The sequence below is a fragment of the Pagrus pagrus genome (assembly GCF_965226575.1).
Source record: "Pagrus pagrus genome assembly, chromosome: 17".
NCBI classification, from domain to species: domain Eukaryota; kingdom Metazoa; phylum Chordata; class Actinopteri; order Spariformes; family Sparidae; genus Pagrus; species Pagrus pagrus.
The window spans coordinates 4,442,363-4,464,485 of record NC_140201.1 but is presented as its reverse complement, the minus strand read 5'-3'; the positions used below and the strand labels follow the sequence as shown (position 1 = coordinate 4,464,485).

General features: G+C 40.2%; 2 protein-coding genes across 2 annotated transcripts; one reads left to right on the top strand and one right to left on the bottom strand.

Annotated features, from left to right (window-relative positions):
• Positions 1 to 708: 708 nt before the first annotated feature.
• On the bottom strand, positions 709 to 11,292 carry LOC311272937 (tubulin beta chain-like). The gene is made up of 5 exons (XM_084379715.1): positions 11,159 to 11,292; positions 6,083 to 6,191; positions 4,758 to 4,868; positions 4,334 to 4,578; positions 709 to 4,225 (listed from the first exon to the last, which is right to left on the bottom strand). The coding sequence occupies exons 1-5, from the start codon at positions 11,213 to 11,215 to the stop codon at positions 3,413 to 3,415; spliced, it is 1,335 nt and encodes a 444-aa protein (XP_084235841.1). The 5' UTR covers positions 11,216 to 11,292; the 3' UTR covers positions 709 to 3,412.
• Positions 11,293 to 12,346: 1,054 nt separating this feature from the next.
• Positions 12,347 to 20,771, top strand: flot1a (flotillin 1a). Its single transcript, XM_084379511.1, has 13 exons — positions 12,347 to 12,516; positions 13,032 to 13,095; positions 13,405 to 13,480; positions 13,900 to 13,990; positions 14,374 to 14,517; positions 14,693 to 14,812; positions 15,275 to 15,370; positions 15,606 to 15,758; positions 15,890 to 16,071; positions 16,513 to 16,558; positions 16,747 to 16,884; positions 17,200 to 17,364; positions 17,508 to 20,771. Exons 2-13 carry the CDS (start codon positions 13,053 to 13,055, stop codon positions 17,526 to 17,528), a joined length of 1,275 nt encoding a protein of 424 aa, XP_084235637.1. The 5' UTR covers positions 12,347 to 12,516; positions 13,032 to 13,052; the 3' UTR covers positions 17,529 to 20,771.
• Positions 20,772 to 22,123: the final 1,352 nt, after the last annotated feature.

Genomic DNA, 22,123 nt, shown 5'->3' with positions numbered 1-22,123 from the left:
TTTTTCACAACAGTGAGTTTAACAAACGTGCATCTAGCAGTAAGCTAATAATGTTAGCTGCCTCTGTCCGAGGTCCTGAATGTGTCCCGGCCCTTTGTGGTGCTGCTGTCCAAGGTCCAGTCTCTGGTCCCAGTCACTGTCGCTGCAGTTTATCTCATATGTCAGTTTTTTTTTCACCATTTCTTCATTGTTTGTAATGTAAAAACACTCTAATCATACAAAATAATAAACAGATTAATGAATACTAAAAATATTTCTTTGCAGCTCTGCAATGAAGTATTCAGTCATTACTGAAATACGACCACATTTCTGAGATGTGAAAGATGAGAGATGTTTGTATAAATGATAATTGCAATGTGTCGTAGCTGAAGTTTGATTTGTTGGCAGACGAAATAAACTTGTTCTGTTGTTTTTTAGATTTGAAGCAGCGGTTCAGTTTCCTCTGTATCCAGAAGCTGCTGTATTTCTTGAATACATTTAAATGATTGTTTGATATTAACAAGTTGTTGTGAGATTAAATTTATAATAATTGGATACTGAAAAATCAATAATAAAGTATAACTCATGATAGATTGTGTTGAAATAGAAGGAGCTTATGATGATATATATTGGGAGTTGTAATAAACCACTAGGTCCATACATGGATTTCAAAACTGTACAATTAATCATTACACACACGTTCATCAATAACAACAAACACAACAAGTGTAATTTTTCATACAAATGTCTTTTTATTTCTCTCACATGTTTCACAGTCACTGAGGTCTCAAGTCAAACTCTTCTGGAGGAATTAAAGAATCTGCTAACAGTAAAGTAAAGCACACTGTTTGATTTGAACGAATACTGTAGTGGCTTAAGTGTTAACATTTACCACAATGTTAAACTTCACAGGACAAAACATTTAATAGAACGAAATATAAAGCTGCAAATTGGAAAAAAAAACACTCTGACACGCTGCTGAATGAACATTTCTGGACACCAGGAGTGAGCTGAAGGTCCAGCTGTGATGAGATAAAGTAAAGAAAAAAAGAAAGTGAAACGTGAATTCTGATATTAATACTTTGAAAACACATCATTAGTTGTATTTTCTAACTAAAACACATCTACATGCATCCAACATCTGTCAAGTGTAACTAAAGATTCTGATTGGTCGTCTGGTGTGCCTAAAACTAATGTTGTTTACGATAAAAATAGTTTTTAACGAATAAAAAATGGGTGTGCAGACACTTTCCTCTGAACAAATAATATAAACACATTTTATGTAGTTTATTTTGTCAGCAGGATTTAATGCACTCTTTATTTAACTGTAATGATTTCTTGTTGAGTGTGCTGTGATTCATTTATCTGCATCTTTAATTCCTCTTTACGTTTACAAAATGTGTCAAGAAATTAATGTGAATGAGATCTGACAAAAAAGGTCTCACTTTAAATGTATAACTGCGTGCACCTAAATTATGTGCTGGTGCATGAAAAAGTCAAGTGTGAAGAGTTAGTCTGGAGGACACGGACACAAAAGTGTTTTGTAACTGTCTTTAGATTTATTGCAGCAGATACATGCCTCTAATCCAACAACAGCAAAGATGCTTCTAGACATGATGAGCTCGGACCTTTTTGAGTCCAACAGATCTGGTACCCACACACGAAGGGATGGAAAATAGATCAGGCGAAAGCTGACATGCTATCCTTGAGCTACTGTGGGTTGTGTGCATCTGCATTGCGCGATCCTCCTCATGACGTTGGCTGGCGTCTGAGGAAAGTCCTGCTGCTGCTGCTGCTGCTGCATTAAGGCTGTAAAATGTATCTGACTGGAGTCTGTCTGCTCGTCAGTAGTTCAACTAAACCGAGCTTTAATTCTGATTGAAAACTTAGCAGAATATTACAGGTTGCATTGGCTGCAGGAGTAAGTCAGTAAAAGAGATGATGCTGATCCTGATCCTGAAAATGATGACCCAAACTAAGAGACAGTTAAAAGATCTTTCTTCTAGGCGCAAGTAATATTTATCACAGTTGCGTCCACAATCATCTACATTAAACCGACAGAGAGAGAATATCGAATCAATAACTGTTAATCATAATTTGAAAACAAGATCTCACACAATACTCAGAGGAATTTTACTGATGTTATAAATGTGATTTTGCTTATTAATATTATATTTCTGTATTTTCTGCCCTATATTACTTCTAATCCTTCAATGTTTTGTTTTGTCTGTTTGAATTGTTGTTGTTTTTAATTAAATTATTAAATTATTTCTTTTTAAGGTTACTTTTAATGTATATATTAAAAAAATCAATAAAGATATTGTGCAAAAGGACATGTCTGTCTTTTTTTTTTATTTTGTAATTTTTTAGTTAATATTTACAATTAGAGTGAGAAAACAATGGTCGGATTATTGACCTTATTAACTGATTGAGACAAGTTTAATCTTTTATATAAAAGTTACTCTCTCATTGTGTTTGACAGCGATGGTGAGTGACAGTATTGAGCCGCCTACAAACTACAATCACATTTATGTCTGAAACTTGAAGAAGTGAACACTGATAAAAGAAATGAACACTGATGATGGCATGATTTCATATTTCTGAAGCAGCTCACTTTTCAAGGTTATAGGCCTGGTTTACACAAAAACAACTTACGTCACAGTTATAAGGTTTCTAACACTTGACACTCCTTCACTTAACTCTTGTCTAAATGCTTTAACACTTCCAGAGCTGGACTTCTCTAAACGCTAAGTCTGTGAAAAAAAGCACCAATTACATTTTTTCAAAATGGTGTTTCAAGTGCAAGAGGTATTGTACGACAGCATATCAGGGCCATTGTAGGTTAAAAAAGTTTTAAAAAATTGGAGCTGCAGTATTAACCTCCCGTGGCTCCATTCTTTTTTTATTTTTATTAATATTTGGCAAAAATTGATAAGCCTGCATGGAGTGTGAGTGACTGTTTGTGCACTATGACACTTTAGATAATAACTCGTAACTTGAACTAAAGGTGGATTAACTTTACAGCACAAAGTCGCCACCATTATTTAGTTGATTTTTTCCCAGTAACTCTTCGTACTTTCTAGGAAACAGTAAAAGACGATCCGATGTGATGAAAGTGAATTATAAGAAGATTTTTGGAGGCTCGTCTTTGTTAAATCCGGCCCACATGGCGTCACAATGAACTGTAAACCATGGCACATGAATTTGGTCACATCCTTCTTGTCCAGTCTCTCATCCCGCTTCTCTGCCTACATTCAAACTTCCTTCTCATTGTTTCTTTCCGTCCATTAACCATTTCTGACCCACTTGCTTCTGACCATCGTTCCTCATTCGTTATCACTTATTTTTCTTTTCTCTTTTTTTTTTCTTTTTGGTTTTCAATTTCTTTTTTCTCTTCAGCACATGTTGCATCACTTTTTGTGACTTTTTTTTTTTAGGCATCCTCCTCCACTTCCTCCTCAAACTCTCCCTCCTCCTCGGCCGTGGCGTCCTGGTACTGCTGGTACTCGGACACCAGGTCGTTCATGTTGCTCTCCGCCTCGGTGAACTCCATCTCGTCCATGCCCTCTCCGGTGTACCAGTGGAGGAAGGCCTTGCGGCGGAACATGGCGGTGAACTGCTCAGAGATGCGTTTGAACAGCTCCTGGATGGCCGTGCTGTTGCCGATGAAGGTGACGGCCATCTTGAGGCCGCGCGGCGGGATGTCGCAGACGGCCGTCTTGACGTTGTTGGGGATCCACTCCACAAAGTAGCTGCTGTTCTTGTTTTGGACATTCAGCATCTGCTCATCCACCTCCTTCATGGACATGCGGCCACGGAACACGGCGGCCACCGTCAGGTAGCGTCCGTGGCGAGGGTCGCAAGCTGCCATCATGTTTTTAGCGTCAAACACCTGCTGGGTGAGCTCGGGCACCGTCAGGGCGCGGTACTGCTGACTCCCCCGGCTGGTCAGAGGGGCAAAGCCGGGCATGAAGAAGTGGAGACGAGGGAAGGGAACCATGTTGACCGCCAGTTTCCTCAGATCGGCGTTAAGCTGGCCGGGGAAACGCAGGCAAGTGGTCACGCCGCTCATGGTGGCTGAGACCAGGTGGTTGAGGTCGCCGTAAGTGGGAGTTGTGAGTTTGAGAGTGCGGAAGCAAATGTCATAAAGGGCTTCGTTGTCGATGCAGTAGGTCTCATCTGTGTTTTCTACCAGCTGGTGGACCGACAGCGTGGCGTTGTACGGCTCAACCACTGTGTCTGACACCTGAAGACAAAGAGACAAACAGATGTAGGTTACAGTCTTATATGCAATAATACAAGAACAAGTTATTTTATCTGACAGTTTACTGTGGGACGATATTTGATGTGTTACCTTGGGAGAGGGCACCACACTGAAGGTGTTCATGATGCGGTCAGGGTACTCCTCCCTGATCTTGCTGATGAGCAGGGTGCCCATGCCGGAGCCGGTGCCTCCTCCCAGCGAGTGTGTGAGCTGGAAACCCTGCAGACACTCACAGCTCTCGGCCTCTTTCCTCACCACGTCCAGGACCGAATCCACCAGCTCTGCCCCCTCTGTGTAGTGACCTTTGGCCCAGTTGTTTCCTGCTCCACTCTGACCTGGAGGGAAAAAATGAACTAGTGTCTTTTCTTTCCTGAAGACCAGATCCTGTTGGCTTTCAAGTATCCTCAGTAAAGATGTTACATTTGACTACTGTTTTGTATCAGGCTCTGACCTCTTTTGTTAAAGAAGGCCACATTACGGACTCAAACTTGTCTCCAGTTGAGTGCGTTCTTACCAAAGACAAAGTTGTCAGGTCTGAAGATTTGTCCGAAGGGTCCGGAGCGGACTGAGTCCATGGTGCCTGGCTCCAGGTCAACTAGGATGGCTCTGGGCACATACTTCCCACCTTCACACAGGGACCAAAACAACATGTCAACCTTTTCTACCATTAAAAGAAAACAATCATGAAATAGAAGTAAAAAATTAAGAGATTAATGAAGCAGGGTTTTAAAGAGCATTTTAAATTAGCCTCCATATGTTGTGAAAGTCTCATTTGGCGATAATGACAGAGTACTGACAGGTAATGAACTGCATGTCCCTCAGCTCAGTAGCTCAATGTGCAGTCTAACAGCAGGTGAATGGATGTTGTACCTCATGCGGCCACAAGATGGAGTCAAACACTAAACAACTGCAGGAAGCAGCAGTCAAAACTTCACATGAAATGATGTCAGATTATTAGACTATAATGTCATATTGAGCAACCATAATGCATATCATTTAATATCATTTAAATGTTCAGTGCTGATTAAATCTGCAGCATTAAGGCCTCTTATACTTTAAACTGTCATGTTAGTTGGTGTAAAGCTATGGAGGGCTTTTGGTGGTAGGGCTGCAATTATGCATAACTACCTTAGAAAATATTCACAGTATCACACAATTATCATTATTGTTATTATCATGTTAATTTCACTACATGTCCTGACAGGCATAACACTTTGTATAAACTTGAATTATATATACTTTTTAATAACACTAACACAGTACAGATGTACACGGCATGATAACCTTCAATTCTCCCACATTGATGTACAGTTGTAAAACGCCTCGTGGCGTCCACGGCAACCATTTTACTTTCTACTCTGACTACTGAGTACTTCGGTACAAGATGGTCTCTAGCTTCTCTCTCACAGTGTCACTCAGCATTAACTGTTCACATTTATGATGGTGTGTATGATATCATTGTAATCCTTGACCATCAAAACATTGAGGTAGACCTCAAATTTTCTGTGTTAACATGTTTGGTTCAAGCGATATGTTGCAAAAATATACAATAGCCTTATGGCGGAAAGTTAAATGGCCGCCACGAGGTGTTTTTGTGATGCTCCATACTGTGAGACAGGGTGACCCACATGCTGAATCTGCTCATGAAGACATACAGCACGTGGTGTGTACATGTGGGTTTAATAATTTAAATCTATCAGCACAACTTCAGTGTTTCCTGGCTGTATTTTTATCTGCGTCTGATTCCCTGCAGCTGCAGTGAGCCGGTCTCTCCACATGGGGGACGTCTCACCTCATTTTACCAATCACAGACCTCAGTACTTGTCAGGATGTGCTTACCGGTGGCCTCGTTGTAATACACACTGATCCGGTCCAGCTGCAGGTCGCTGTCTCCGTGGTAGGTTCCCGTAGGGTCGATGCCGTGCTCATCGCTGATCACCTCCCAGAACTAAACACACAAACACACACACAGTGAAGGAGCTGAGTGCTGTAATGATGAGATAATGCATTTAACAATTAATAAATTAACTTATAAATACATGTTTGTTTGTCAAATTTGTTTGACACTGACAAGTAACACAATGACATAACATGACTATTTCAGTCATTGGTTTCACACAGTTTATGTAATAAAACATCTTACAGAATAACTCATTCTCATCAGATGGTGGTCAGTGTTTTTATTTTTGTCAGTTTAGGGGTCCTTGACACGAAAAGGTTTACTGCCTTACAGAAAGGTGTCTTTGTGTACTGATTAACGCCATAACTGCAAACTAACTCACTCAGGGCAAAGAGGAGCGTGGTTTACAATCACTCCTCTGTCATCTGTGCTCCCTGAGAACACGCTGTTACCTTTAACAGTCACAAGATCACCTAAAAAAAGCAACATGTTCTGCAAAATCACTGTTTCTTTCTTTTAATCCGGTTAAGGAATGTTTTCTGCAGGCAACAGTCGCCGTGTGGTGAACTGTCTCTAATCGTACAGGCTGCATTTCATGGACACAGACACACTGCATCATGTGTGTTTTTAAAAGTACGAGCATGGAGAGTCCTGTGACAGCTCCAGCTTGTTTTTTCCGACCTAGAGGCGTAAAAATTGGAAGGGACTGTAGCTTTGATCCTGATCACAGCTAAAATGAGAAGGAGGCAGGCGAAAACAGCTCAGAGACAACTCTTCTGCTCCTGGAAAATGACCATGAAAGAGAATTTAACTCCTAACAAGAATTTTGATTATGAATTAATCTGGAAATTATTTTTTCAATAAATGTATAATTAATTTGGTGTGAAACTGTTGGAAAATTGGGAACATTAGCTTTTACAGTCTGTTAGTCTGACTAAACAATCCAAAAAACCCCCATTTATTCAGTTTGCCTTGTGATGGAAGACTGAAAACTGCTGTTTGAGAAACAGTGATTACACTTCAGTCTCTTAATAATCAGAAAATCTTTGGGGTGAACAGGGCTAATCCTGTTTCTATATCAAGAGTCATTAGAAATTCTTATCTTTGACAAGAAATAGTGATTTGAGCTGTGATGTCAGTTACTTTAAGTAGCTTTATGGGATAAGATGATTACGATTAGACTATCAGGACTGCACGATATGAAGAAAATCTGAGATGTGTGATGGTTTCCAATTAAAAAAATAAATATTGAAGTGTCCATATTGCCTTACACTGCTTACATAGACTCCAAACATGCTCACTGAATAAATAAATTAAATTACTTCAAGCTTCTTTTATTCATTTTTTTTTTCCCCCAGGGGTCAAAAAGCATTTTCCTCACATAGAGCTATTAAAGAGACGTCTCCTTGTAAAACAGACGTCTGTAAAACTGTTAACTGTATATCTCGAACTGCAAACAAGGTCAATGATGACTCTCTCTGTTATCTATTTTTGATCCAGAGGTTTTATGCTTGTAAAACTTTCCTCGGAGCCAAGGAAAGCTGCCATGTCATCACAATGTGAAGTCTGTGGGCCGAGCGGACCCTCGCAGGGCCAGCAGGAGAAACTGTACTGCGCATATTCAACAGGCCTGAATTGTCGCCATCTTTGGGTCTGGTATCCAGATCTATCATGCATGTATGATCCAGGGTTATTCTGATAGGTCATGTTTTCAGATGCTGAGTGGCGATGTGTTTATGGTGCATGTTCATGTCACAATGATGATGAAAATATAATTTATCAGCCAGCACCAGAAGCCATCGATTATCCCCACCTGGATGTTACCAGCTTGTTTAGGGAATCACGCACATAAACACAAACTGCGGTCATAGCACAACTTATTAAGCACTAAAAGTCCTTGCTCAGTTTGTAGTTGGAGGGTTGGTGAGAGCAGAGCTTTCTCAGAAGATTCAGTCGGCCTCGTTTCTACAAGCTGAGACATTAACGCCAAATTCAGTTAAGACACCAGCACAGACTGTCACACCAGCTCAGTCAGCTGACCCTAATCTTTACCGTGGACTGTGAAAGGGGGAGAGATAAGCAGAGGGAGGATGGTGTGTGTGTGTGTGTGTGTGTGTGTGTGTGTGAGGGGGGAGAGAGATTGGGGGATTTCTTTATTCCCAGTACTGTCACCTCATCATCTTTGTCTGTCCCTGAGACCCCCCTGTGATCACCACGGAAATAAGTTGTTAGTCAAGCAGGTTTTGAAAAAAAATATCTCCACCCATGGCATTTTATTGGGCGAAGCTCAAAGCAATAAGAATACTGAATAATTACGTTATTTACAAAACTAATTTAACACGTTCTGGCTTAATATAGGTTCGCGTTCATGATGGATTCAACGATACCACAAACGTCAAACACACAAACTGGACTGCTGACTTCAGATGCAACAGATGATTAACAGCAGAGGTTGAGCCCATCTCATATTTCAGTGGATCCAGAAAAAGAACAGAAATCTGAGGTTGGAGCTAGATTTGGGTAAATGAGTGAGTTCAGGCAAAGTTAATCCGTTGTGAAACGAGGATGACCTCAGCCTCACTAAGTCCTCTGTAAATACACTCTGTCTTCACTGATCAGGGCCATTGAGAAGTGCAGCCTGAGTCAGCCCATATGTTGCTGCCACGCCTCTCGTTGTCCTGCCAAGAGCCGCAGAGCACGTCTGCTAGTCAGATTCTCCAAATCACAAGACTTTCTGAGTGTTCCTCCACTGGAGAGCGATCGCTGTTGAAAGTGCTTTTTCTGGTGTAAATGATGTACAGTTAGAGAGACGACATGTCTGAGCTTCACTCATAATACACAAGCTATTATTTTTACATTTTTGTATTTGATCTTTTTCACTTTTATTGGCGTTTCTCCTCCATGTTCATGTCTTTTCTTCTCTTTTATCTTTTATAGTTAATTCACTCCTAAAGGTGAGGAAGGCTCAGACTTAGTGAGTTAAAATGGATGATTTAATATTGTGTTGCTCTCTAGTCTAGAGCAGCAGTTTGTCGTCATTAGCACGACACCAACATGCTGCACTTCTTTTTCTTCTCCATATTTATCGTCACAATGCAAAACTATTTTTTGAGGAGCATGCTGCCACCTCGTATAACGAAGGGTGTTGATTCTGCACTTTTCAAGTAGAGGAAAACGATCTGGCTTCATATGATCAGGTCCATTTGTTGGCTATAATTTTAGCCGATACTGATACCAATACAATAATAATAACAATATAAATTTCCCAATATTGGGGCGATTATTTTGCGTCACTAGGAGAGGAGAAGGACTCCGATTGGCCAAGACAAAACCAGAAGCTTGTCCAGATTTTTCACCACCAACGCAAGAACCATGTCAAATATTAGTTTTTGTTTTGTGCATTTTGTTTGGAACTATAGTTGAAAATAGTTAAATTGTACCTTTAATTCAATGAGTATATAATAAAGATCTAATAAGAAACAAGTTCCTTACATGTGGTCGTGTCATTTAAACTATTAACTGAATGTAAAGAAAACTTGCTCTGTCATCATATGTGTCATTAACTGAATAGTAAATGACCTAACCAGGATGAGGGTTTGGTCATATTTCACAGCCCCATTCTGGACCCTTCCAGGAGTAAACAAGGTTTTCAGGGTCACTGGTGGTTTGGGGGCCCGGGGTGTGTGCATGTGATACACTGACTGGAAAAGCAGCTATTTAAATGACCTCATCTGTGCTTTCAGAGCAGACAGACACTGAGACACTTGTTGTCTGTCCCCCCTCCAGCCCCTCCTGCTGCGTTCCTCTCCTCTGCCTCAGCAAACTTCTCCTTTCTTTTCACCCTCTTCTCGTTTGTTTCCTCTCTCTTTTCTCCGTGACAAAGAGTCCGGCTCACCAGGCGGCCAAGACAGCAGCTGGCCCCGAGCGTCTGCTCCGGTCTGGCCAGCTTCATTTATCATGGATCAATGACTTGAGCCACTGTTTTGCCAACAGCTCTAAATGTGTGATTGTTACTGTAATCATATGCAAAAGGCCGCATGAAGATTACAGTTCATTTATCCCAGAAACACAGAATCACTGCAGTAATCCTGCAAGCTGTCCTTATGTATCAGTTAAAGTGGTTTTATTCTATTGTCTCACTCCTCTACAGTGTAACACCAACACGCTGCTAGTGTATTTACATCACATCACTAACATTTCAACAGTGATTTATTGTTTCATGTGCTTCGTATAAATCTGATGGTATTTACAGTATTTTCTCATCAAGTGTAGAAACAGTATTAGGTTAAATTTTCAGCCTCATTTCTATTTTAACTGAGTTGGAGCTGCAACAATTGATTCATTCATCAAACAGTTAACAACTATTTGGATAATTTGCTGCTTTTCCTTGTCATTTGTGACAGTAAAAGAAGAGTCTTTGGGTTTTGGACTGTGGATTAGGAAAAACAGAAGCAGATTGAAAACGTCACTTTGGGTTGTGGGAAATTGTGACGAGCATTTTTCACATTTTATAGACTAAATGAATAATGAAAGTAATCTGCAGATTTATTGATAATGAAAATAATATATGAATGCGGTGCCTGTAATACACTCTTTATACCCAAATGAAGCTATAATCTCTCTTCTTCAATAAGGATTGCAGTGAACTACACCATGGACCTTTTTTTTTTTAAGAATCAAAAAAATGTGATATTTTAGACAAGTAATCTCATTTAAGATGTAGTCACAAACTGGTGGAAGATGAGCAGAGTAAATGATGAACTGAAACAGACAGCTGGACTGAAGATACAGGGCTGCATGATTAATGCATGTACAACAAACATATATATGTATATGCAAGATACAACAAATAAGTTGATTGTGTCTTTGTATTTAAATGTATTTATGTTCTGAAACTGTCAGGACACACTACAAAAGGGCTCTGACAAGTTAAAAGACATAAACTGACATAAACTTGAATAAACTGCTAATTAACAACAGAAAGTGGCTCATTTGTTCTCACTACTTCTTCTTACCTTTGCACCAATCTGGTTTCCGCACTGACCGGCCTGGATGTGCACGATTTCCCTCATGATGGATGAACTCGGTAGGTAAAGTGTGGAGAAGAGAAAGCAGTGCTGACCTACTGACTGATAACAGACAGACTGACACTCTGACAGGCGGAGGAGACTGTGGGCTCCTGGGGGAGGGGCTAAAGTTTTGGAGGGCGGCCATCACCGCCATTCACGCTCACGATTGGTTGCTGTCGCTGCTGCCCCCGTTCTGATTGGCTGAAAGGTAGATTTTTTTTTAAAGGGGTTTCCTCGTCTCAAAGGCAAGGACCGGAAGAACAGAGGGCGTGCCACTGAGTTTGTCTTTCTACATGCTTCTACTCCATAACTTTGTTTATTTACTACAAAGATTTATAATTACAACCGTCACACAAACACTAAATATTGAAATAAAATAATTTAATATTACAACAAAAGCTGAACTAATAAATTAAAGAATAAAGGATGGTGAATAGTACAGGACAGAACTGTACAGTAGCATGTGCAAAGAAAGTAGGTATATATATAGTATATTAAAAACATCAATGGCCAACACCACAAAAAGTATACACTAAAAAATCTGTATATAAGTCAGCTGTTGTCAGTACAATTAAAGGGAAAAAGAAACAGAAGTAGTGCAAGTCAATAAAGAATAAATACTGGAATGTACATTATAACTTGTATATATGTATATATACATTATGTACAGAAAGCATTGTAACTTTCTTTAGAGTTCAAATGAAATGTCCTTCCTTTAAAATATTGAAAGTCTTTGCACCTTTTTTATTTTTCATACTTTAAATTAAAATACCACCGCTTGAATTTAACAGTAAATCGATGAAAGCCAAGTCCATTTAACTGAGGCAAATTCATGGCAGTTCCACTTTTTCGCCACAAGATGGCGGACTTACACAGTGTTAATAAAGGGCATGCTCACTCCAGACCTCCAAAAGATCTCGCGAGATTTATCATATCAACCCAAACCATGATCTTTCCCGAGCCCTAACCACTTTTGTGTGGCCAAACCTAACCATATTTTAATCACAACGTTTTGTCACAACATAAAACATGATTAATTCGTACAACATGCATAATGAAGAAACAGTGCGAACAAATCTCGCGAGAGTTCCGCAAAATCCACGGTCCCCATCATCATCCAGTGCTGACCACAGACACCGCGGAGCTGCAGTCCGTGTTGTGTTTACTGGCCACATCAGCTGGTATCTAACGGGAAAGACCACCACCTGGGATACAATTACACTATTTTTCACGAAGACAGACCGCTGCTTATTCCGCCATTTTCACCCAACTCTACCTAAACCACACCGTTTACATCCTGACCAGTAAGTGTGACCATATTACACCTTTATCCGCAGAAATCCTCGACTGTAAACATAAATGTGTGTCAGATTCACTGAGTTAATGGATGGACAGCTAGCTGCTGGGTATTTGCACAAAGTAACGTTATGCACATTTATTTAAAGCGTTATTCTTCCATAAAAAGTCGATATTGTGTGCTGGTTTTCTGTTACTCGCACGGTTTTCATTACAGATTTAGCTGCGCAATATCTGTAAATTAGATTGTATCCCTGCTCGTCTGCTGCTGTCTGGTACCATCACGACCCCTCCCTCCTCCTACAGTGTTACAGCATAAACTGTTTTATATTTTATGGAGGATTTATATCTTAAAATGGGATTATTAAGCAAATGTATAACGTTATAGTAGAAGTGAATCTCCCACATTGATGCCACTGCGTCTTCCAAACATTGCCTTTATTATTAAATGGCGTGTAGACAGGTGCTGACTTTATCTGTGACTGCTTTTATTTATTATTGTGCTGTTGTCTTTGGTTTTCAGTCTGAAGGAGGATCAGCAAACATGTTCTACACCTGTGGTCCTAACGAGGCTATGGTGGTGTCAGGTGAAATTATGGCCTGTTTTAAATATTTATTAAAAGATACAACACCTCAATCAAGAGTAGGCCTATGTAATTGTTTTTATTTATATAAATATATATACAAATACAAATAGATCGATTTAAAACATGATGCTTATTGTTTCTTATACTAGATTGTTAACTTTATTCCTAGTGTTTCATTGTAAAATGGCATTCAGAGTAAAAGATAACAGAATAATTTGACAGTTAAGGGAAACTTGTTCTTAACTGTGCATATGTCAATAAATGCTTTGATGCTCTGATCTGAGGCTCTGCTCGGTCTCTCATCTCCAGGTTGCTGTCGTTCTCCTCCGCTGATGATAGCCGGAGGCAGGGTGTTCGTCATCCCGTGCATTCAGCAGATACAGAGGTAAGATAGATTAGTCTGACAGCCATAAAATACACATAATCCTGCTTAACCTAAAGATCGTTATCACATACATTTAAAAACCGTAGAGAATAAATCCCACAATTACATTTTCTTTGTGATCCTCTAAAGAGGCAAAGGTGCCAAGTCAAGCAAGAGTGAAGGGTGCAATACAACATCCTTTTAATCACAGGCTAAGACACTTTGAGCTTCAGATGCACATGCTGCTCCTCCTGCGTTCAGTTCAGTCCATCGTATGGCATCAGGCCTCGCTCCTGTACCTGTAATAGCCTCCACTCAGTGCTTGCAACTCAATATTCATACAAACAGGAAATGACTACACTTTAATGCATACCATCAGAGCAGCGGCTAATCAATCAGAAATCACTTTCCTTTATGCATCTTACCCTGCCTCTCTGCAGGATTTCCCTAAACACTCTGACTCTGAATGTGAAGAGCGACAAAGTCTACACTCGTCACGGGGTGCCCATCTCCGTGACCGGGATCGCCCAGGTCAGTGTGCAGCAAGCATCAGTCACCGACTAAACACTGATAAACTGTATAATATAGACGGAGCTGGAAGGCTGTGTATCGTCTTTTGACCTGTCATGCCTCCTCCACATTGACCGCTAGTGATTTTTCATATTCACACATGCAGCTACATTCAGGAACACATCTGTCTAGTTGCAACAGATGGGGCAGGTGACAGTCCAGTAGATGGCAGTAATGCAACACTTAAAGGCAGAGGTATCTGTGACGTCCTAAAAATAGTCTCTAAGTGAAGACAGCATGTTTCTCACTGGAAATCATATCTGTCAATATAGTAACATTGAGTGTCTCTGATTTGTCTCTGGTCCTAATAATAATAATAATAAATGAGCTGCTGTTTCCTACAGATGAAGATCCAGGGTCAGAATAAACAGATGCTGGCTGCAGCCTGCCAGATGTTCATGGGCAAGTCAGAGCCCGAAATCGCTCAGATCGCTCTGGAGACGCTGGAGGGACACCAGCGGGCAATCATCGCCCACCTCACTGTCGAGGTGAGGATCTGATGGCTTTTCACTTCTGTGTTCAATTAGCTTTATGTCACATTGCTTTCCTGACTGCGAAGGCACATAAAGACACGTGTCCTACATGAAACACTGATGCTTAAAACGTATTTAACTTGTGCAGTAATGATTCTGCCACATGACAGTAAACGTCTTCCTCTTACAGGAGATCTACAAGGACCGAAAGAAGTTCTCCGAGCAGGTTTTTAAGGTGGCTTCCTCTGACCTGGTCAACATGGGCATCAGTGTGGTCAGCTACACGCTCAAAGATGTTCACGACGACCAGGTAACCACATATCTATGAAGTACAGAAGGGAATTTCTGAAGAAATTGTGGTGGCTGGCTTTAAAAGTTGAATAATACCAATAACATACATATAAAAGATAAAAGATGTAGAATATTTGAAGGTTTATTGAAAAGCTGACACCAAATTGAATTACTTACTTCAAATGATATAAAGTAGCAGCTGAAGGAGCATGAATAGTCAGAAATGTGGGAAAAGGATGAAAGATGTAAAATATACAATGATCTGGGAGATAAATTGCATTGCTGGCTTGAGTTTGCATCGAGTAGGAACTATTTTTCTTTCAACTGTATCACTGCAGGCCATCAAGATGCACATCGCTTATTTCTGTATTTTTCTATTTTCCTGTTGACAACAGAAAGGGTTGCAACTTCATTATGGCACAAAAATAAAGCCTGAGTAAAGAACGCACATCTAACTTTTCTATCTCTTCCTCGTATGCAGGATTATCTGCATTCGCTGGGGAAAGCTCGAACGGCCCAGGTTCAGAAAGACGCTCGCATTGGAGAAGCCAAGAACAAGCGAGATGCTGTGATCAGGGTGAGATATGTCAAGTCATCTCCGTCCTCTAGGATACTGTTAAGACTGATATTGACTGTGGCATGTGATAGAAGCTAGAGTAAAAAGGAGCAGTCATTTTCTTTTTCTTTTCCTTTTGCTCTGTGCAAACTTTTCTCTGTATTTTTGGTCTATTCATCCGATTTCCAAGAGTTATTCCCACTGATCCCAACTTCCCCGCTCATTTCTTTGTTCCTTTCTCTCTCTCTGTCTGCAGGAGGCCCATGCGATGCAGGAGAAAGTGTCGGCTCAGTACAAGAATGAGATCGACATGGCAAAGGCCCAGAGGGACTATGAGCTGAAGAAGGCAGCTTATGACATCGAGGTCAACACTAAGAAGGCTGAGTCAGAGATGGCCTACCAGCTGCAGGTACACAAGAGGGAATAACAACTGGGTGATGTTATTATTCGACCAGTGAACTGAATGTTTGTATACAAAAGTGACTTGCACATGCGCACTAGTATGTAAAATATTATATGTGCTGTATCTTCCTTTGCTAGGTAGCGAAGACCAAGCAGCGTATCGAGGAGGAGAAGATGCAGGTCCAGGTGGTCGAGCGGTCGCAGCAGATCATGCTGCAGGAGCAGGAGATCACCCGCAGGGAGATGGAGCTGGAGGCCAAGGTGAAGAAACCTGCAGACGCTGAGAGATACCGCCTGGAGAAACTGGCTGAGGCTCAGCGGTGAGTCATAACGCCTTGTTGTTTTGTAGCTGCTCTTCCAAAACAACAGGGCGGTGTTGTGAGTAGGCAGGTAGTCTTTCAGTTTCAGTACCAGAGTCTAAGGCCCCGGTGTTTGTTTTCTCTGTTGATGTGTCGCTAAGCAAGTTAATAAATCCCTGCTGGTCCGCAGATGACCTGACCTGTGTGGAGCGTTGCAGAAAATGTTTCAGTCAAGTAAATTTTAAAGTTTCAAATAAAGATTAGGCTTGTTGGTGTTTTACTGTTTGTAGAATTAGATTCCAGTGGTGGGTTGTTTCCAACTTATGTGATTGTGAGTGTTGTAGTGTCGTCCATATTTGTTATCCTTTTAAAAACAATAGTGTCAGGCAGTCAAAACTATTATATGCTGGTCTAGCAGCAAACTAACAGTACAGCTCTTTATCTTCCTCTCTCCCCTTCCAGTATTAAGTTGATCATGGAGGCAGAGGCCGAAGCCGAGTCCATCAGGGTGAGTCACAGATCGCTGCAGCAGAATGGCGTCTCAGCTTACTGTAGATTTAAATAGTTTAAACTGGAAATCATGTTAGGGATTTTATGCCTACAAGCTTTCTTGTGATGTGTCAGGCTCACTGTAAAGTATCTCAGATGTGAGTTGCTCTTTACAGTAAAGTAAGCCCGTCTTCTTGTCTCCTTCAGATTAAAGGCGAGGCCGAGGCGTTTGCACTGGAGGCCAAGGGTCGCGCCGAGGCAGAGCAGATGACGAAGAAGGCCGAGGCCTTCCAGCAGTACAAGGATGGAGCCATGGTGGACATGTTGCTGGAGCAACTGCCTCTGGTGAGAAACAACATACTGTACAGTCCATAACAGCTGATGTGTTTCTTTTCTGAATCTCTGCTGGATGTGGCTGGTTTGTGCTTTGGTTACAAATCCCTCCCTGGGTTCAATACAATGCACAACAAAAATACAAATTAAAATGACAATAAAATAACATGTTGAATAATGTATTTTAAGTATTTCAAATATGCAAATACACTCTCTACACTCTCTCTTCAAATACATGTAATTGAGGTACTGTCCATCTCTGCTGCATATAACGGAGTGTAGGTTTGATTAAGGTTTTAACATTTCGTAACATCTGTTTTCCACCAGATGGCCGAAGAGATCAGCAAGCCGCTGTGTGGAGCCAACAAGGTTACCATGGTGTCCAGTGGAAACGGCGAGGTGGGCGCAGCCAAGCTGTCGGGAGAGGTGTTGGAAATCATGACCCGCCTCCCTCAGGCGGTGGAAAAACTGACTGGAGTCTCCATCTCCCAGGTAACACGTTCGTATGTGCACTTTCTCCGTACGCTATCTAAGTGGCCCTTCTCTGTTCTGATACATGTGGTGTCACACTTATTATAATAAATAATAAAGTAAAAACTCTTTTTCTTTCTTCACTCTTTCCCTCCACTCTTCAGGTGACCTCTCAGACAGGCTGAACAGAGCCAACCAGTGTGGTGTCCAGGCAGGCAGATCCCCTCTCCCACTGTTTGATCAGCTGCCTGGACTCTTTGCATGAGTCCACTAACACTTACAGCCTCTTTCCTCCCATTCCTGTCTTACATCATCGTTATAGCTTTCCCTCTTGTAGCTCTGTCGATGTCTCTGTGTTGTGAAAATGGTGTCCACTTTCTTTTTGGTCACTGGTGCGCAGCTCTAACTGGGCTCAGTTGTTGTGCTCCTCAGGCTACGGTTACTGTTGTTAATTCAAGTTATTTGTTTCAACAAAAGTAACAGTAGCCTCCACGTATCCTATCTCACGACCTTCCCTACTTTTTTCTCTGTCACATTTTGTGTGTCTCCGTCCCACTGATGAGAAAGTCTGTGTCTCCTTGTGTCTGTGTCTCTCCCCCACTGTTTGTGTTGACCTGTAATGTCTCCTCTGTAACTGCCTTGCTGCCAAACCTTAAGTGCAACTTAACATGAACATTGAATACAAACACACATTCAAAACCTTCATTTACTAACATTTCATAGTTCATCAGTAGTCTAAAACCACAGCCAGTGGTTTAAGCCTCAAGGGTCACATTTACTGCAAAGTTTATCTAACATGTTGAATCCGTATGTATAAAACACACAAGTTGGTCAGTCTTGATATTCAAGAATAATCACTTTGAAATGCATTACTTTAATGTATTATACCTGAATAAACATCATTTTTACTTTATATTTTAACTTAACTATAGGTTATAATTGAATCATAAATTAAATTTAAGCTGTGAATATATAGTTTATTTAAAGCAGCTACAGGGAACTTAAATGTTTTGTTGAGTCTGGCGCCCCCTGTGGACGGAAGTGGTCGTGTATCCACCGCCTCCTGTAGTAAAGATCTTGATCTGCTGCTGGATTCTGACCTGGAAACAGACTTTTAGAATAACTTCAAAGAAATCGTAAATAATCAGGTAAAAATTCCTGGAAGTGCGTTTGATTTATTCACACTGACTCAACATGACAGAAGGGTTCGAGTTAAATTTAACTTTGCATTAATGTGACCCTTCACATTGAACTTGTGCAACAGAATTAGATGGAAAATTGACATGTATTAATTATTAATTTATCAATGGAGTCTTGAGTAACAATTTTATCACTCCTCAACTCCTTAAAGGTGTTATAGATAGTTGAAAACTAACAGCTCGTCATCATTGTGATACCATCTGTGAATCTGTACGGCATTACAATGTAGTATATTTTTTAAATCTGTCATTGTTTTCTTTGTGTGGTCTCCACGCTGTGTTTACTGATGTCCTGTCCTGCTTAATCACCGTTATCAATTTAAGGGATATTAAGAAAATGTTTATTGAGGACCCTTTACTTAAGGAATACCAGTTTAATATAGTTCAAATCATTAGAAACCAGGAGCCGTACATCACACTTTAATCTTCTGGCTCAGGTTCCTTGAGGTTTGCCACCCTGCAGTCCAGTAATTCATACATACTCGATGTATACCTTAAGTAAAGTGGTCCCATTTGTGTATTTATGGCCTGTTATGTAGCAGCTTTCATAAAGGTGGAGGTTGTGGAACTGAAGGTAAATATTGTGTAAAGTATAGCTTTATCGTAGCGTTGGGAATACCACAGTTTAATTATGAGATAATTGTACTGAAATGCTGAACTTTATATCGTTATTGATGTTTTTAATGAACGCCTCATGAGATGAGATATGAATGAGATGCTAAACAATCAGTCAGATGAGTTGTGTCAGTTTGTACTTCAGGGAAACGGAACCAAACATTGGAGGGAAATCCTGTGTGATGTTTGTAAGTAATGTCTCATCTTCGATGTGTTTGTCACCCAGAATGATGATAATCTGAAGCGTCAGTCCCTAGAAAATATTCAGACTTGCCTTACAGCTTCACCCCATCACACTGTCCCCCTCTACCTCACCATAACCTCTGGCTGGGTATTCAACACATGTTTTATGTTGGCACTTCATATTTTTTTGTATCTGCGTACATTTCAGGCATCAAGAACTACTTAAAATCTTACAATCACTACACGACTGCGATCACTACATTTACCAAGAATACTCACTATTTGTGTCTGTGATTGTGTTCTTTGCACTGCTGCTTACGGTACAGCCAAATGTATTGAAATGGCTTTCTGAACGTTATTTTACTTATTTAAAAAATGAGTAATACTGCTGTTATGGACGCATTAACACCTGTCACACTTTAAGTGTAATTTAATCCTGCAAATGCATATGTTTTCAGTCAGGACACTGTGTGCTACTTTACTGTGGACTTACCAAAGTAGAAGGAGACGAGTTATAGAAAAGGAAGTGTGATGTTTGTTCTTCTGTCATGGAGTGTATTAAGTGTAATGATGATGGATATAGATATAGATGTATTTATACAGTATATATTTGATACAGTAGCACTGTTTGCTTCACAAGTCACCATTAAAAACTCTACTTACTCTTACTAACAGTGTTTCATGCTAATATATTTAAGCTACAGTCAGTTTAGTAGAGTTTTAAAGCAACATTATGTAGAAATTGGCCTTTTGTGCGATTTGGCGCCCCCCACAGTTTAATGCAACACCTCTGTTGTAAATTAAAAGTCCCCGGTCTGTAACAATCTGTCAGATGTGATGTAGGTGCTAACTAGAAATAAAACTCATTATGTCATAACAATGTTATGTACTGAAAACTTTGTACCTTGAAGTAAACACGATGTAACGCTGTGATCCCACCGCCCCTCTGAAGTTACATATGAAACAAGTGACACCGATTGATTTTGAAGCTCTTATTTTAAGGTTAAAAAGTTACATAATGTTGCTTTAAGTGTTATTTCAGCTCCTGCTGTAGTGTGCGGGTGACCCTCTGCCAAAATTGACTATTTTTGCATTTTATTTACCGTCTTGTGTTGTTAGGAAAATGTTATTCTAGAAACCTGTACACAATAAACTCGCAAAAGGGAAACCATGTATGTCCTTTGCTGTTTCTGAAAGCAGAATATATTCTGTATCTACTGCTGTGTTACTGTCTTACTTTATATTCGTTTACACATCTGATGTGTGCACGTTTTTTTACTCTGTAAATTTGTCCCATTTTTCATTTTTTACTTTTATCAAGTTGTGTTGCTTGTGAATTGTAACTGCATAATGTTTTTATAAGGGGCCCCATGAAGAACGGCCCTGTCACATGCATGATCGGGTCCCAATAAAGTTGTTTTCCTAAATATTTTTAAGGTTTTCCTTTTATTGATCTGTCAGTGAATCTTTATGTTAATGGTTCACATTTCCTTACATCCCTGGGAGCTGCAGGTTTCTGCTGTTTGTACTGAGCAGGTCATTGCAGCTACAGTGCCTTGCCCAAGAGTAACTTGGGATGCAGTTGTAGCCTCTGCATCTTAATTTATTTATTTATTTTCCAGGGATTCAAACCAGAAAGTCTGTAACCACAGCCATGTGTCACCCCCTGATGCTAAAGCCATGATGTTTCTGTTAAAGTCTATATGTTATATATGAATATGTTGGTGTCTACAGAAGCACTGCAGCAATGATGACGTTTTTAAAGTGGAAGTTTAGGCTAATTAAAAATATAAAATACATAATTAAATGACTGTTACACTTAAGAATAAAGCTGAAGCGTCCGAGATGCACACAGAGGCTGACGGTGACGGTCTGAGCCGCGCACACTGACGGGACAATTAACACACCGGAAGACACTGAATGGAGGCTGGCTGCTCTGTCAAGCTAGCCAGAGATAGCTAATGTGGTACAGGAAGTAAGATGGTTTAGCCTTTCAAATTAAAACCAACAAAATTCAGAACTCGAGTGGAATCAATTTATAACAAATGGAGAGCGGTGTTTACAACCAAATATACAGTCAATATATTAATTTGAGAAACGTTTTGAAGAAAAGGAGAACTGTGAATTGTTTTATTTTTTAATATTAATTTGTGAAAGTTCAAATTCTGAGTTTGAATTTCGTCTCCAAAACGACATAGTGTCCCTTTAAAACATTTAAAAACAAAAATGGACAAGCATTATCATAAGAATGTGAGGAAATAACAATTTTGACGTTTTGTCAAAGAGATAACTGGCAGCGAGGTTGAAGGAGTCTGTTGCTGAAGCTGCTCTTAAGCTTGTCCAGAGTTTTGTGGAGGGGTGAGAGGTGTTGTCCATGATCGCCAGCAGATCTGCCAGCATCTGTCCTCCACCACCTCCTCCAGCCTTCTTTAAGATATCTCAACCATTGAGCCTGAACATTAGTATTAGCTTACAATGGAGTCAGTTCAGCAGTTACAGCAAGTCCACAGGTGGTAAAGATAATGCGTCTATATATTTAATTATAGGCTGCCAAATCTTTTTTAAAAAATCATCACATCTGTTTCTCAGGACAAAGGTGATCTTCTCTGCGGGCATACACATTTAAATTTCTGATATGCATTTTAATATTGTCTTATATTGATTTAGTTTTAAATGTGTAACATTGGTATTATTCTCATAAAGACACAAGGGATATTGATCAATGTGTGTTTTATTTTGAAATACGTGACCGGAAAGGGCAGCCATTCGTCTGTCGGACTTGA

Coding starts and splice junctions, on each gene's coding strand:
- LOC311272937 (XM_084379715.1), bottom strand. CDS start 11,215: ATGAGGGAAATCGTGCACATCCAGGCCGGTCAGTGCGGAAACCAGATT. Junction 4,869..6,082: donor GTATTACAACGAGGCCACCG/GTAAGCACATCC, acceptor CCCTGTGTGAAG/GTGGGAAGTATGTGCCCAGA. Junction 4,579..4,757: donor ACCTGACAACTTTGTCTTTG/GTAAGAACGCAC, acceptor TTTTCCCTCCAG/GTCAGAGTGGAGCAGGAAAC.
- flot1a (XM_084379511.1), top strand. CDS start 13,053: ATGTTCTACACCTGTGGTCCTAACGAGGCTATGGTGGTGTCAG. Junction 13,096..13,404: donor CGAGGCTATGGTGGTGTCAG/GTGAAATTATGG, acceptor TCTCATCTCCAG/GTTGCTGTCGTTCTCCTCCG. Junction 13,991..14,373: donor CCGTGACCGGGATCGCCCAG/GTCAGTGTGCAG, acceptor TGTTTCCTACAG/ATGAAGATCCAGGGTCAGAA.